The sequence below is a fragment of the Ptiloglossa arizonensis genome, chromosome 4, assembly GCF_051014685.1.
Source record: "Ptiloglossa arizonensis isolate GNS036 chromosome 4, iyPtiAriz1_principal, whole genome shotgun sequence".
Classification (NCBI taxonomy): Eukaryota; Metazoa; Arthropoda; class Insecta; order Hymenoptera; family Colletidae; genus Ptiloglossa; species Ptiloglossa arizonensis.
The window spans coordinates 18,790,234-18,806,511 of record NC_135051.1 but is presented as its reverse complement, the minus strand read 5'-3'; the positions used below and the strand labels follow the sequence as shown (position 1 = coordinate 18,806,511).

The window sequence follows — 16,278 nt, the reverse complement described above, 5'->3', positions numbered from 1 at the left end:
GTATTTTACATTTGAAAGTATTGAATATTTTCGAACTGAAAAAAAGATAATTTTTGTATTTCTGGGCAAAGTAATGATATTTTCTCAATTTTTTCTTAATAGTGGCACAATACACTAACCCGCAATTAAGATCTCTATCTACTAGATCCACGATGCCCCTAAAATCATTCATACCATTAAGTAAAATATTCATATTTCGTTACGTTTTTTAAAACTACACTGTACAAGCTAGATATCGAGTAATTTCCCCTCTGCTCCTGTCGTTCCTTCCCAGAGACAGAAAATATTCCAAAAGCCCCCCGATTTTCTTCCTAAGAAAGTTCTTCGGACCTGCCCCCCTAAATTTAATTGGACCCCGTGAGAATAAAGTTCTCCAGAAATTGAAACTCGACGTGTTTACCGTGAACGTTCGCCATGCTCGTAATATTTCCTAGAAACTCGCGCAACACGGGTGCAGAGGAAGCGATACGAGGAACGATAAGCTTAGAGGGGGAAAATGCCATAAATCGTGGAACAAGGGGGGCTCGGGAACTCGGCCAGTAGTCGGGACGCGGAGAAAGGCGTTCACGGCTCCGTTAGCTGGATCCTGGATACAAGAGGGGGGCAAGGATACGTCAGAAGGATAGGACAGACTGGAGCCGAGAATTCTAGGCAGCGTGAATCCAGGCGAAAGTCGAAATAGTCGAGGGGGTCGCTTGGTCCGCTGCCAAAATCCTTGGCTGACACCGACCAACTATCTCCCTAATTTTCCATCTTCCTCTCTCCGAGGACTTGACCTTGCAATTTTTCTTAATCTGTTTTCCCCCTCTCCTCACACTTTCTCCTCAATATTTTTATTTTCTCCGAGAATACAGTCGTCGAAGGGGGCACGAACGATTATAAATATTTTACAGGAATATTTGTAGGTAAAATGTGAGGAAGCTCTGAGTATTGTATAATTATATTTAACTCGATATGAAATATGAGAACGATCACGAGATTTTATCAGGGGAGGGGTGCTCTAAATTATTTTGAGGGGGGACATTCTGACCTTGAGGACGCTAGAGATTTTTTGAAATTTTCACGAATTTTTTTTAAGAGAATTGGTAGAGATTTAAATAGAAAATTTTGCAGGCTCGTTTGTATATGATTGAAGTTGTTATGTGAATTTTTTTAGAGTGCATTTGGTTCTGCAGCAGAGAAACAAAGCTGTAGAATCTATCACCTAAGAGCTGTAATAATCGTACTTGTCAGAAATAGGAAAGGAGAATGTATCATTAAATTATAAGGGTTGCTCCATTAGTGGAAACCCGAATATAAAGAAAATGTAGAAGAAATGGCAATTTCTTATCTCTGGCAGAATTATTGAAATGGCAATGCTTTAAAGTTAAGTTTCACTTTTCATGCAGAAGTTTCAGTCGTCTCCTTTCAATCTAATAAAACGTAATAACGGAGAACCAACATTTCCGAGGTTAAAGTAATACAGGAACATTTGCCGAACGTACGTGCCAAATTTTAAATCGATCGGAATGGTAGTATTTGAGATATTCCAGCAACGCTGCAAAGAAACACAATTTCGAGAAAAACGTTTTTGAAGTTTTCAACTCGCGACTGCATGCAGTTAATTACAATTTGTTTTCCTTATTTCCCGAATCTTGTGTGTTCCTTCGTTTATTTGCTACACTAGCAGGATATCATTTTTTTTAACAATGAAATATTTGACCATTTCCATGAAATGGCTATCATTCGTTATTTCGTGAAATTTGTACAAACAATTTTAAGAGCATATTTTCAAATCTACCAATAACGAAAACACACAAAAACAGAAAAATCGTATTCAACAAATGTTCTTTATTATTCGGAAATATTGGTCATGATTTTTCATATTTTGTTGTATCGAATAAAAAAAAAAAGAAATCAAAATTATAGGTACGCGAAAAGTGAAATTTTATTTCAAACCATTGCCATTTCAACAATTTTCAATATTTTTTTAAAATTCAAAGTACCAGTCACAGTGTAACTTTTGCAATTTAATAATTCTTTCCGCTCGTATAATTCTGACAACTATAGTCAATATAATCGTGTCTAGAGTGATAAGATTTGTACGAGCTCAAGTTACGGGTCAGTTTGAACCCAGTTGAGTTTCCAGAGGATGGAATTTGAATTGCCTTAACGTTACTGTGAGCTCGCTATAGTCGTCTCGTCGCAGAGATTACGCGTAGCATGTCGCTCGAGCGTTCCATTTCGTAACGCGGGTGGTATCGTTTCATTATGCTAACGAAGGATCGATTATGATAATGCACGGAAGCGATTGAATTGCGTAGAATTACTATCAGAGTGGGAGGAGCACGAAACGCGATCACCCTTGCGTCCTCTTCCGGAAGATCTTAACGAGATAACGCAACGGTAATTGGAGTTGTCCCCGCTCTAACGATCGATTACTTCGACCAATTAATTGGAAAAAAATTTTCGTCGCGTTCCAAGTAGTAAAAAATATTTCACACCTTGTGCAGCTCGCGTACTGTGTACGGTTCACAAGAAGTCACTCGAAAGGTTACAAGTACATTTTATTCAATACAATTGTAAAGACAGGTCGTACAATTGTCAAGATAGGTCATACACTTTTAAAGATAGGTCATATAATTGTAAATATAAGCCATACAATTGTAAAGATTAGCCAAAAGCATAAAAAACAAAGAAAGTGGCATATCCAGATACACACAGGTATATATAGATCTTCTTGTCTCTGTGTTCTTGTAGGTGACTTCTTGCGAGCCGTACACATTACATTTCGCTGGTAGTTAAAATAACCCTGTCAGCAACTATTTCCTGCACTGTCACTGATCTGTGGCTTGATCTCTATGATTAATGGAGATGCTCGCATCGAGGGTCGGTTTAATACGGTCTGTATCGCGCTTGTGTTACGAATCGTTAACAAAATCGATTCCCTGCTAATTGATACCGCGATTACTCGGTAGGAGCGCATCGTTGACGCTCCTTGAGCAACCACAGGGAACTGGTGCAAAATGGCCGGCTACCTAAACTAAACTCGGTGAATCAACTCACTCTTTAAGCTGAAATCAGCTGTTGAAAGAATGCCCGAAGAAATATGTAGATACAAACTAGTATTCAGAAGCCCTCTGTGGAGAAAAAAAATATATAAATCTGACTCTAGTAGGTGTTTTGGGTTTATTTAGTATTCATTTAGTTATTTGTACGGGCTACAAACGTTTTAGTAAAAATCGTATGTTAGGATAGAGAAGTAATTTTTGTAGAGAGTAAATTACGTTTGGAGGTGTAGAAAAGAAACAAACGTGATTTCCTCGTAGTAGAAATTAACATTTTTGACAATAATTATATTAATGGAATAAAGTGACCATAAAATCCCTACTGGAGGAAATAAGTCTCATCGAGAGTCAAGATATATATGAATTAATACTAGTTCAAGTTTGGAGATTATTTACAGTGTCATTTAATACTTTTTTGTAAAAATGTTAAACGATTAACATTGTTAAATCATTAATAAACAGAAAGAACACGATTAAAAAAAAATGAGAAACTTTTCAATAATTTTTAACTGACAGTTACAAAATTCCAGGCGTGTTTGTTCAAGACTTTCGAATACCACTTCAAAGGAACTCTACGTTAAAATATGAAACCGAGCATCCAAGTACTACTTGAGGAAACGTAAACTTTTCAAAGAAGCAGAATAAATATCAAAAGGTTCACGATGTGGTAATCGGTTTTTGCGTGTGCACGTTCCGCAAAGTTCGCTTATTTTGCGAATAAAATTTCCTCAAAGAATTCTAGTGACTGCAAGTAACGAGTCTTTCTTTCAGGAATAGTATAATCACAGGGCAAAATCGGAGGAAAGTAAACAGCTCGAAAGGACTTCGTTGGGCTTAATTTTTTCATTTTCATCCCTTTAAAAAGAAAATTAAAAAAATATATAGAGTAATCTGTGTTGTTAAACGGAGACCACGATAAAGGAAGGAAATTAGCTCGGTTAATTTTTTGCTCGAGCAATCGACGACGACGCGTGACCCTGCAATGCGAAATCCGTTCCATTTTAAGAGCCTCGCGTAAGCGGGTTTCATACAGTGCATGGTAAAACGCGCGGATGCGTGCAAATGTACGCGGCGATAAAAGAGACGCCTGTGTGTAACGCGTGTGGCTCGATACTTGGCACCCTCCACCCTTGTTTGCCGAATCGTTACGCGACTTACCCCTTTTAACGCGTTTTCTCCTGGTGCATGCAGAAACTTACGGTTGAACGCTTACCACGAAATCGAACGCAAAGAAAATTTATTTTCCCAAAGAATACCACTTTCCGAAATCGAAAGAAAGTTGATTTTTGAACATTTTTTTCCGACAACACGAAACATCTGGTATAAATATTCTTACGCTCATCGAAAGTACGTATTTTGAACTATACTTCTGCAAATTTTCATTAAAATATGTTAACGTATGTAGGAGATATAAACGTTCTTGTGACACGCTATACGAATTTCCTAGGCGTACGTTACGGCGAGTTTCTATGGCTCTGGATGCAAGAATCTGATGAAATTGGAATTTTTGGAAAATACATGAACATTGCTATCGTTGTGTGAGCAGTTTCTTTTTCCAATATTGATCTTTTTAAAATGCCACGATTGAAAAGAAAAATTAAATTTAGAGGATCGATACTTTTTAAAGTTTCTTCAATACTATTAAAGAGAAAAAGAAAAATCCTTATGTGTAATAATAGAAAATGTTATTGTGTATCTACCGTTCCAATTTCGAGTCAATCGGATTGGTATTTTCCGTAGAGAGTACTTCGAATTTAGAAAAAACGATTTTATCGAAATGTTATATTTCACGAAATGGAAATAGTGGTGTCTCCTTTAAACAAAGCAGAGAAGATTGCGAAAGAATTTCGAAATCGAATCTTTTCGTTTATTTACGAACTCTAAATTCGATATCGAGTATCAGGATTTCTCGTGCCATGTTCCGGGTGCATTGCGTTATCGTTTGGAACACGATGGAAATGGAAACCGAGTAGAATAGGAAATTTTGTGGCTACACGAACATTGTGGAAGGCATGCTACAAATTTACTGTCTCGGCTTGCAGACCGAAGGACTACGATGGATGAAGACGTACTCGATAATGGAAACGCGGCAGAAGAGATCGGTCCACGAAGAAAGTCGAGCTTACACCGTGATCAAGGTACATATCATTCATTATTCATTTTTTTCTGCAAGGTTTGGTAGTTGTCTAGTGTCGACAAGCATGAAAACAATAAATTAAAGTCCATTTTTATAGATAGTCTCGTCCAATTCCTGAATTAACCCTATCAATTTTAAGTACAGAGAATGTACTTAAAATAACATTAAATTTATACGTGTGTATACATACGTTCAACAAGTGTAATTAGGGAATTTTTGCTAAAGTTAATACTGAGCCATCAGATTTTAAAATCGAAAACTCTCAAAAGTGATACCATTCAATTTTTTTTCCAGGAGCACACTATGTTCAGTATGCGTTCGAGAAGATTGCATTTGGAGGTATAATGGGTTCTATGCATTCAAGGGGATATCGGGTTCGAAGAAAATAAATGTGTACATTCTTGAGATGACCTTTGAAAGAATAGGACCTGTCACAACTCCAGATGCAATTTTTTCACTCGCGAACAGTATATATGAAAATCGCTGTGCACTGTTGGATCCCAAACGATCCAAAGTTTCGATAGACATTCTTTTTCGGGATTGAGGGGACAATCGTCCGAACAGATTTCTCTAAAACCCCGGTAGATGTATTTCGCTCGTGACCTCGGCCGTATTTTTCGAAACCACGTGACGCAGCGTGGCCGTAATATATCACGCTATCAGCGTGGTCGAACGAGCGGGTCGCAGCGACTGTCTACGTGCCACGATTTTTCCGGAATTGCTCGATAATACGTTTCGCCTTCTGGCTCGTCGAAGACATCGACAACAACGCCATCGTAAATCCAAGTACTGTTAATAAACGAAATCTCTCCCTTCAGCTCCTGTCTTTACACTCGATGCTCAATTTGTGCTGTCTTGCGAAATTATGCGAGTCGTGTCCCTGATAAATGTGTGTCAAACTCTAGTAGTAAAAATGAAAGCGTCTCTGCAACTGTTGGAGAGTATAGGGTCTCGTACGATGAGAGGTAGTCTAGTTACATTGAGTCAAACTCCTTGGTAGTGGAAGATACTATGTGATATATAGGTTTAGTTTATGATTTTCTGATCAATGAGGCAATAGCTAAAAGCCTCTAGATTTCCAAGAGTTGTTTCAACTCCAGCAACAAGGATGACCCAAGGGCAAATATCCTAGTAAATGCAGGAGGCTGCACTCTAGGATCATCCATACTCTATAACTCGAATATGATGAGAGGTTTAGTTATCCCGAGTCCAACTCCCTAATAGAGGTGACTATTGGGAGATAGTTATATTTCAATTTTTGCTCATGATCTCTTAACGAACAAGATGATAGACAGAGGCCTCTAGATCTATGAGTGCTACAGAGTAAATATTCTTGTAGCTACTAAGGGCTGTGGTCTAGAGTCCTCTGTATCCTGTTCTTGATGATTCGAAAACAATGATAGATTCTGTTTTTCCGAGTCAAACCACCTGGTAATGGATACTAAGGAGCAGATGTTATTACACTTCGTGATTTTCGGATCGATGAAGTTACGAGCGTTAAATCCTCGGCAATCGTGAATTCATACTCAATGTCTCGCGAAATTAGACAAAGTTTGAGAGCTCTACGCGTTCAGAAAGTAGATCAGCATCATTTTGGCGGCGAAAGGAGATCCTCTTGCGCGTACAACCGGTGAAACTGATCTCAAAGGAGTTCGCATTAACCAGTAATGGAGACAGTGTCGTTGCACACAGAGCGTCAATTAGTAGTACTTCTCTGGTGTACCGACAGTCGACGTCGGTGGCCTCTTCGATGTCTGAAACGTAGGAAAGTTCGATGCTATGTTATATTAGATCGTTTCGCAAGTCTTCGCGTATTTAACTGTGCAAACTTTCGGCTTGTAAGTTCACAGAAATGTAGTCCAGTTAATTCAACGTATAAGACATTCATTACTGCTGTGGATTCAATCCTCCGGGTGTTGAAATAAATGTGAACGCTACTTTCGGTGGATTTCAGGCACTTACATTTTTGTACAAACTTTCTACATTTTCTCAACACAATCGTGATCCAGTTATTATTGTATTTTGACACTTACGAGAGCAAAAATATTTTACTTTATTTCTAAAAAAAAAAAAAAAACAAGGTTCATATTTTTTAGTAAAGAATGTAGACATAGATATACTCTGGTGAGAGAGTTGGCAAAATTTATAGCGCCATATATCCCGAAGCTGTTACAATTTTTCTTTTGCGAATAAAGTAAAATATCATCTGTCATCGTAAGTGGTAAAACACACAAGGATAAAGAAGTAACAATAAAAAAGACCATACAATATTAATATATAGCGTATATGCATTTTGTGTATCTATACGTACATCGGATACAATTTACATAAACAGAAATATCAATAGAGATTTACGAAACGATCGGATGCATCGCAGCTCGCGATTATACACTGACTGTTCAATCACGCTGAGACCACAGTTCGCTCAAACCATGCTCGATAGTACAAATAAGCTATCGAATACCCAGTTTCAATGAGGCGCGTCTAGCATCGTCGCGATTTCGTTCATCACCGACACTGTCGGACGCAGAGAGAGGATAATTGTAATCTTGCTCGAAAATTGGAACTGTGTTCACTTAGTGCAAATCGAATTCGAACAACGCGATCGAAATTATTATTAATCGGGCCCCGTGCGTGTTTTGTCTTCTCAAGAACTCGTCAATTAACATATTCTGGATTATACATGGTGTTTCGAAAAGACATGTTTATACTTGAGGGAATCTACACACTAAGATAAGTAAAAAATATCATACGAACACATGACCTATATACCTTAGTTTTCGAGTTATGTTTCAAATTTATTTGACATCATTTTTTTCAGATCGTGTTTAGATAGCAGCTGGAAACATCTGATTCAATACAAGATGTTTCTTTTTTCCAGATGTCATCTTCTCAGCTCCGCACACTACATATATATGCATGCCTAAAATAAATAATATAATACTGTATGAATAAACCCAACAGGTGTTCGAAGGTTAACTGAAACGATTTAATACGATACTCAATTCCTTCCAAAAGTCATCTTCTCAGCCCCGCACAGTATATTGATGGTTTCCGACACTTTGAATATTTTCTTCGGTGTATGCAGATTCACCCACCCTAAAGTGTACACATGAATTGTCGAAACACCTCGTACAGCTGCAGTTGAAAAATGTTAGTCTGAATTCACGCGACCGGAACGAATTATATTTTCGAAAAACGAGAAAAATTTTGTTCTCCATTTTCGATACATTTTTTCCACGAGGAATCATCCCACATCCATTGTGACTTTATCTCGAGGGACGTTTCGTAGATTGCAATGAAATTTAATTCGTTTAAAATATTAACTCGCGCCCGAAACGTACGCGTTACGAAGGTTCGACGGAATTTCCCCTAACAAGGCTGCGCAATTTCCATACTGGAGCACGCGTCGCCATGTAAATTGAACGTCAGCCGGTTTACGTACGTCGAACGAACATGGATGACGAGAAAACGAAAACCGAGCCAACACGAAATCCGGCCCGGGGATCGGTGGAATAGTCGATGCAGATTTTTCTCATTTTCCACTGGGATGTAAACGCGTCCCACGAAGAAGCACAGGGCTGGATCTCTCTCTCTCTCTCTCTCTCTCTCTCTCTCTCTCTCTCTCTCTCTCTCTCTCTCTCTAGCGTTAGAGACGCGTCGGGGACACACTCGACCCACTTGTCGATCCGTCGAAATCTCAATCTCGATATTAACCGCGATCGCGTCGATTCGATCGAGAAGTATTCGTGGAATGCTAGCCCACACAGTGATCGATGGCACGTTGGGAACGTAATTAGGTTGCCCGTACTGTCGAGTAGAGCTCGTCTGTAGGATGCTCGTCGTTATCTCTGGTTATTTAAACGCGGCATCTGGAAAGAAACGTCGTAAAAACGAAAGGGTACTCTGTGATGGTTCTCGATGCGTTTCCTTGGACGATACTTTGTCAGGTGTATCTATTAAGTACATTTCTACGGGGTACGAGGAGACAGAGAATATATCGGAGAAGAGATTTGAATTAAGGAGAATATGGTGCATGTGCGCCATTTTGTTGCGATGGGTCTCAAGATGGTCGAGTAGAATGTCTGACCTAGTACGATCCACAATTTTTGTTGAGCTCTGCTTTGTAAGTAGAATGTTTAACCTAGAACGATTTGCAATTTTTGTTAGAGATCTGCTTCTTAATTGTAAGTATAATAGAAGTTATTTAGGGTTTTGTTTTGTATTTGGAATTCTTTTTTTGCTGTTTGGTGTGGCCTGGATAAAGAAAAATCATTGCTTGATTAAGGAGAACTCGTTAGTACGAGTGAGTAGTACAGTACGCGCGTGAAAAGATTGCATCTGGAGTTATGGAGACTTCTATTCGTGCAGTAGTGTACGAGACTAATACACATTCCTTTTGCGCCTTAAAAATTGACCTTGAACGAATGGGATACGCTAAAACTTCGAATGCAATCTTTTCGTGCACGTACTATACATATTAGACTCACGAAGAACGACTAAAAATTTGTGGCCCATCACGACTCGCAATTTCTTCCAGGGATCTTCTTTCCAGTTCCCTATAATACCACGAAACGGTGAAAGTTTGTGGATGGTTGAAAGAGGATTACAAATGATTCATGACAAAGTATTCGCGATACCGTAACCTTTTACATCCGTACGTTCATCGTCGTAAGAAGAGATAGTGATCTATACGACTAGTTTTACCTTGACCGTTAAATGTTAGAAAGAAGTTCAAAGTTGTCTTGGATCAAACTCTTTAATCGACAAAAATTATGAAAATTTTTCTTTTTCCTTTTGATATTTTAGAGATCAAGAAAATCAGTCCAAAGTTAAGGAGAGTATAGAAGCACGAGTAACTCAGTACGTAAGGGAGAAGATTGCACCTGAAGTTATGACTGGTCCTATATAAAAAATTACGAGTCTTGTTAATTGAAATGTTTTAGTCTTCGTGGGGGCAATATGTGTAGTACGTGCACGAGAAGATTATACCTTGAGTCTCTACTAGTTTCGTTAGTTCCTTAGATATCTAAAAAGCACATATATGCATTCCGTATGCGCGAGATGACCCCTGGACGGATAGAACCCTCCGTGAGTTCAAATGCAATTTTCTTGTGTGCGTACTGTTCATATTGTCCCTGCAGAGAGTCCAAAATCTCCGATCCAACACGACTCGTAATCCCCCATCCCTAGAACTTCTTTCCGCCCTCTAGAACACTCGAAAGATCGATTCCACGTTTCACTATGTTTTCCACGCCTTCGACAAGATTCCTCGACGCTGATGGATCGCCGACGAAAAAGTGATGCAGAAATAACCGCGAGGCGCGTAACGAGAAAACTTGAAGCGACTAGGGGGTGGGTCTGGGGGGGATTTTACGCGACAATACGACGCGCGGTGAAACGATCGAGCGGAAAAGAGTTATTGCGTCGCGTGGATAAAAATATACGCCTGTAATAAAACATACGCCACGGTACCTCCCGCGCAAGATACGCGTCTTTTGTCAGAAATAAAGCACAACGCCGGTGTCTTTAATTCGGGACGAGCTCGTGCCGCGGAAATACGATCGCGCTCGGCACGATGCTTTAAATCACAACCACGGAATAATATACGGCTCGCTACGGAAGCTTTGTAACTCGAACGTAAATTATACGTCGCTGCATCGATTGCTGCAGCCACGCCTCGTTTCTCTTTTTTAAAGTCGTCACGCGAATCGCGAAACTTATTTTAACCGAAACGTGAATTACGTAGTCGAGTTTGGACGGAAGCTGTACCGGGTTCGTGCAGCTCTGCGTTAAAGCAGATGTGAGACTTGGATTATTTAGGTAGACGAGACGAAATTTGGAATATTTTAGCGACGCGTTGGAGCGACTGGGACCGAGGATGTTCTCGAACTTCCGTCCGCGTTTGCAACTCGATAAAATTTTCTAAGTCTTGTCAACTCCGGTCTGGAACCTTGTAAGCTCCAGGTAAGTAGGACCAAGCAACTCGTTACGGTTTATACGTGTGTACATCTTTGTTTTACTCGTTTATGCGCGCAAATTCTTACGACTTGTTGAAATGGTCCAAGTTCTGCAGAGGGATGGAACAAAATTGCAATTCAAATTTTAACTATTCAAGGTTAGGTTAGTTGTATTTATTTTTTCAATAAATAAAATTCAATAATTTTTTACCTGAGTATCTTACTACTACTCGGCGCTAGTAAAATCACTTATAAGAGCCTGTAGATCCGAATTAAAAATATATTGGACACACTTGGCGTCAGATGTCAATAATAAAATTTATTTTTCATACATCTTATTGGATGGTTAAATTTTGATTCATTGTGAAATAGTTTATTTTAGAATTAAAATTTTTGTCAGGAATCAAAATTTCGACCTCTCTCTTGCTTCATGTATTTTCGGTGCCTTGCTAAAATAGGTTAAATATAGGGCAAATATATAAAATAGACGAAATGAATTAAAATATAGATCTTCGTAGTTTACGAGAAATAAAATTAGTTCTACGCCTATGCTTGCCTACAGTTAAAAATTGAAAATAAGGATCACAGTAACAAAGCACTTTTCCAGTTCTGTTGGCGAAAGCAATTTCCTTGTTTCGATTTCTCCCGTTCTGTTTGGATACCCTGTATAAATGTCACCGGGGCTCGTTTTCCATAATCCCCTCAGTGGGAATTTCGAAACATTGTGACGGTACTCGAGTTCGCGGGTGAATATTTTGCCACGAGACTCGATAAATTCTTGGTCGCGTTCAAAGGCTATTTACTGTTCCACACGATCGAAGCGTTGTTTGACGAGGAGCACCGAGCAAAACAGGATGTCTTTGATGCGACGGGAAGCGGAAGCTCGTGCGCCACGCGAAAAGTTTTGGAAGCAGTTTATGCTGGGCCGACGAACGATTTCGTTATCGGTTCGCTACGTGTACACACGAGGCGCCCGAACGATGCGGGTGAACTCATGAGTTGTCCCGTCGTTTGAAACTTTCGTCGGTTACGCTTATAATCGCCTTTCGGATGACAAATAATTAGTCGGGGGAAATTTTCACGCGATCCACCGCGAATATAGTTGTGAATGTCTCCCATAAGCGTGTACGGGGACTTTGCAGGGTAATTTGAGGAAGAGACCACACCATGCAATCTGTAATTTTTAAATATTTTTAATTTCTTCGTATTTTAATTTCTTTTAGAACGCAGCAGACCAACGATAGGTCGCACAAAAATAAACGCAACTCGTGCTTCTGGCTATCGAACATGTATTATTCATTGTTATACAGAGTAAGCACGGGTTGGTGGTACACAGGGTGTATCTACATGAAAAAATAAGTCGAAAACATAGAATGACATTTTTTCGTACGAAGCTCTGTTTTCGAGTAAATCGATGTCGAAGATACGTCTGGCGCAGGTGAGCATTGGCGTAAGCAAATCATCGAAATGTGTTTGTTCGAATATGGTGTTTTCTACGAAAAAATGTCACTGTATATTTTTGATTTCTTTTTTTACATGGATTCACCCTTCATGGGGAAATATTTTTTTTTTATAAATTTACGATGTTGATTTAACAATAATTAATTAAGTAACGATATGAAGGGATTAGAAAACATATTTTTCTTGTATAAAAAGCTCAGTAAAATTAGAAAGAGCAAATAAAGTGTATGGCGGCTTAGAAAAATATTTTTGTTTCGTGTGAATACCGAGAAGTCATTTTGTTTTACAAATGAGATCCTTAAATGCGAGATTACGCGCATGTTCTTTGATTCATTCAACCAATATCAATTTCGCGAACGATTCGTTATCACACGAATGTCAGCCGTGATCTCGATAAATTGACTCCCTACCCCGATCCGGGCCGAATCTGGCAAACAACTGGATAACAAGTGTTCCTGTGTTCGAGAGTTGCTCGAACAGGGTCTCGCAGATCGAGGTGAATTTTTCAAGCGGTTAAATTGAAATTTATCGCGACGACCCGCTGCAAACGCTGATTTATATGTATGCCAGCTCGTAGAGCCGGAAACAAGAGAGTGAATTAAGACAAAGGGCGCAGCGATTTCCGTCTTTATGGCGGTTGTTCTATTCCCTCCCTTTCTGTTTGCGTACAGTTTTCCTCTTCACTGTGTTGAACTCCAGTAGCAGAAACGATCCACGAGTAAACATCCTTACAGTTGCTGCAGGTTAGAATCTACTATCTCCTGTAGAGTCTAGTTACCCCGAGTCAAACCATCTGATAGAGGTAACTAAGAAGGAAGTAAATCATTTTTCATTTTTCTTCGTAATCATTCTGATGAATGAGGTGCTAGACAAAAGCCTCTAGACCCATAAGCACAACAACGCGGAACTTTACATGCATGCATTGACCCTCTCCAAAAATAATCCAAGGAATAATCATCCTTGTAACTATCAAAGATCCAGAGTTTCCTCTACCCGATAATCCTTATACGATGAGAGAACCAGCTATTCGAATTCAAACATCCCTGATATCGATGGCTCCTAAGGAGTAGGTATTTTTAGTTCATGATCTTCGGATCGATAGGATCAAAGGTAATAGTCCAGGTAGTCAAGTGCACCGTACAATGCTTCAATTTCTTTTATCGTGTGCAACTCTCAATCGACTGGTAGGGTTCCTTCTTCGAGACTCCTATACCGAGCATCGGAATCCTCTCAAATAGTGCGACTGAAGGAGAGGGAGGAAAAACGATAAACTACTCGTCGTTTCAGAGAAAAGTTTCAGCAGCCTCGACCGACGGGCGCATTTGTCTGCCTGTCCCCTCGGCGGCTGTTCCTCGCCAGGAACTCGCAGTCGCCTATAATTCATGGAGCCGTGGCATCCCTCGTGTACCAGCATATACAAGAATATAATATTTATAGCGTCAAGTGACCTTCCCAAGTTCCTCGCTGGAGCCATTTGGGTCAATGTTTCCTCGTTTGTTGAAAAATAACGACGGCGGACGATGGAAGATTGGTGACGTCCGGGGGGGGGGGGGGGGTATCAAGGTCCTCGGAGATTTCGTTGTTTTCGCAAATGCGTCGACTTGTTCTCGATTCTCGCTGGTGGTCACTCGATGAAATCCACTTTGTTTTAACCTTCTAAGTACTAAAGGAGGAGGGGGGCTACTCCGTTTTCCCACTTTGTCTTATCCATATATTTATTCTAACAGTTATACTGTTAGGATTCTGAGAAACATAATTATCCTCAAGTATGTCGACATTGAGTGAAGGAAAAAGATAGCGAATGTTTAAAAAAATAATGTCAATTGTTTAAATGTTTAAAATGCTTTTCATTTAATATTCTTGCATCGAAACATTACATTGGTAATGCGAGATCTGTAGCGCGAATACCGTCAATTATCGTCGAATAATAAGAAACAATGGTGCAAATGTTTAAATGTTTAAAGTACTCCCCTTCTTGGTAATTCTTGTTTGGAAAAGATACCTCGGTCGCGCTAAGGGTTAAAAAAGAGTAAGTTATTAGTCAGATTGCCGGATAGCGCATTTGCCTTTCAAACGAGCGCAAAAACATTAAAATGCGATGATTTTTAACGATGTTATAGCCATTACAGTGCGCAGACCACTCGTCTGACCATAGACAGGGTTACACTACTTATATGATCGCAAACGGGAGTTATACTACTTGTCTGGCCATATACGGAGCAATACTACTTGTCTGATCATAAACGGTGTAATGCTACTTGTCTGACGGTAGGCGGGGGTCGTTCTACTTGACCTCTAGTGACGAACGAAAGACGAAGACTGAAAAAGCAAGGGCCTTGTTAAATGGTTATAAATGCATTAAAAATCATCTCACTTTATTGCTCTTGCGCTTGTTTGAAAGGCAAATGACTTCGCTATGCGACAATGTGATCAATAATTTACTAACTCTTATTCTAATATCTAATTTTCTGATCATACCACCGCAGTTTTCGATACATGGAATTTGGGGTGCCGGAATTTCGATATATCGAATTTTTTTATGAGCCAAACGTTACCTCGAAGGCAAACAACGGTTAGAATTTGACAATCCCCTTTTCAAGTGGCGATTTCCTTACTTTTGTATCGACCACATTCAAATAGGCCATAATGGGAAAAAAGTGGAAGGATGAAATTTCAATTTGATTATTGTGGCAGTAGTCTGGGTTTAGTATTAACAAAGTGGCTGCTGTTTGAATTCTAGGTTGTTACAGTGCTCGAGTAGCATGACCCGTCTATGGTTAGACACGTAGTAAGACCCCCGTATATGGTCAGATAAGTGCAAATGCGTGTTTATGGTCAGACAAGTTGAAATGCGGTTGTATGGTCAGAAATAGTCCGGGGGATTATTTTTAGCGACGAAACTCCGAAGTTGTTACGCTATTATTGAATTTTATGTTAAAGAGGGGGGCTTGACCTCTTTGTCGTCCCTCCTTTTTGGCAAGCGAAACAGGGTGATTCGTACTTTCTTAATTAATTTGTAGTTTCGACGAATTGGAACCAGGTCTCCGTTTCTCGGTCCAGGAATCAGTCGTATGATTTTTACGATACGATCGGTAGCCGGGGGCCGGGGACCGGGGTCAGAAGACATTAATATCGTCGAACAGCATCCACGGTGTTCGACGTTATCAACGAGCCGTGTTGCGGGCGAAGTTCGCGGAAGAAGTTGGGGCCAAGTTACAAGTATAGTTCACCACGGTGCATCGTAACTGTCTCGCGGTACAACACTTAGCTTAGAATTAATACTCGCGGGGAACGAGGTAATGCTACAAGTGATTTGCTAAGATCGCTTCCGGTGGCGTTCGAGTTCGGTTAACGTAGGAACGTAGGCCAAGGCATTATGCCAAATAACGCAATAACCGGGGCAATTTATTTCGATGGGAGGTGCCGAGGCGCGAAGGGCACGCGTTCCAACTTTTCTTTCGTATTTCTTCGACAACAATATTTTGCCCGACTAATGTTTTTATTTTTATTGGCATTCGCCTGTCGAAGTACTTTCAAATGGTTCTCTATATGCGGCTGAATAGCATGGTGTTCATTGCTGCCAATACTGTACCAAGTACACTCCGTTCTTAGGGGTGGTTTCTCATGATAAGAAGTACGTGTATGTTTACATTGAGCAATGTTTAAAATTGTA

At 39.8% G+C, this 16,278-nt stretch overlaps 1 protein-coding gene across 2 annotated transcripts in view; it reads left to right on the top strand.

The window, feature by feature from the left end:
- Window positions 1-16,278, top strand: part of LOC143145131 (neprilysin-1) — a 117,794-nt gene that overhangs the window by 69,508 nt on the left and 32,008 nt on the right. The window contains exon 6 of one of the 2 annotated variants that reach the window (XM_076308180.1): window positions 5,090-5,185. The exons of the other annotated variant lie outside the window; for it this stretch is intronic. Coding sequence (XP_076164295.1) covers window positions 5,090-5,185 — 96 coding nt within the window. The remainder of the gene's footprint in view (window positions 1-5,089; window positions 5,186-16,278) is intronic. 2 annotated transcript variants of the gene reach the window in all.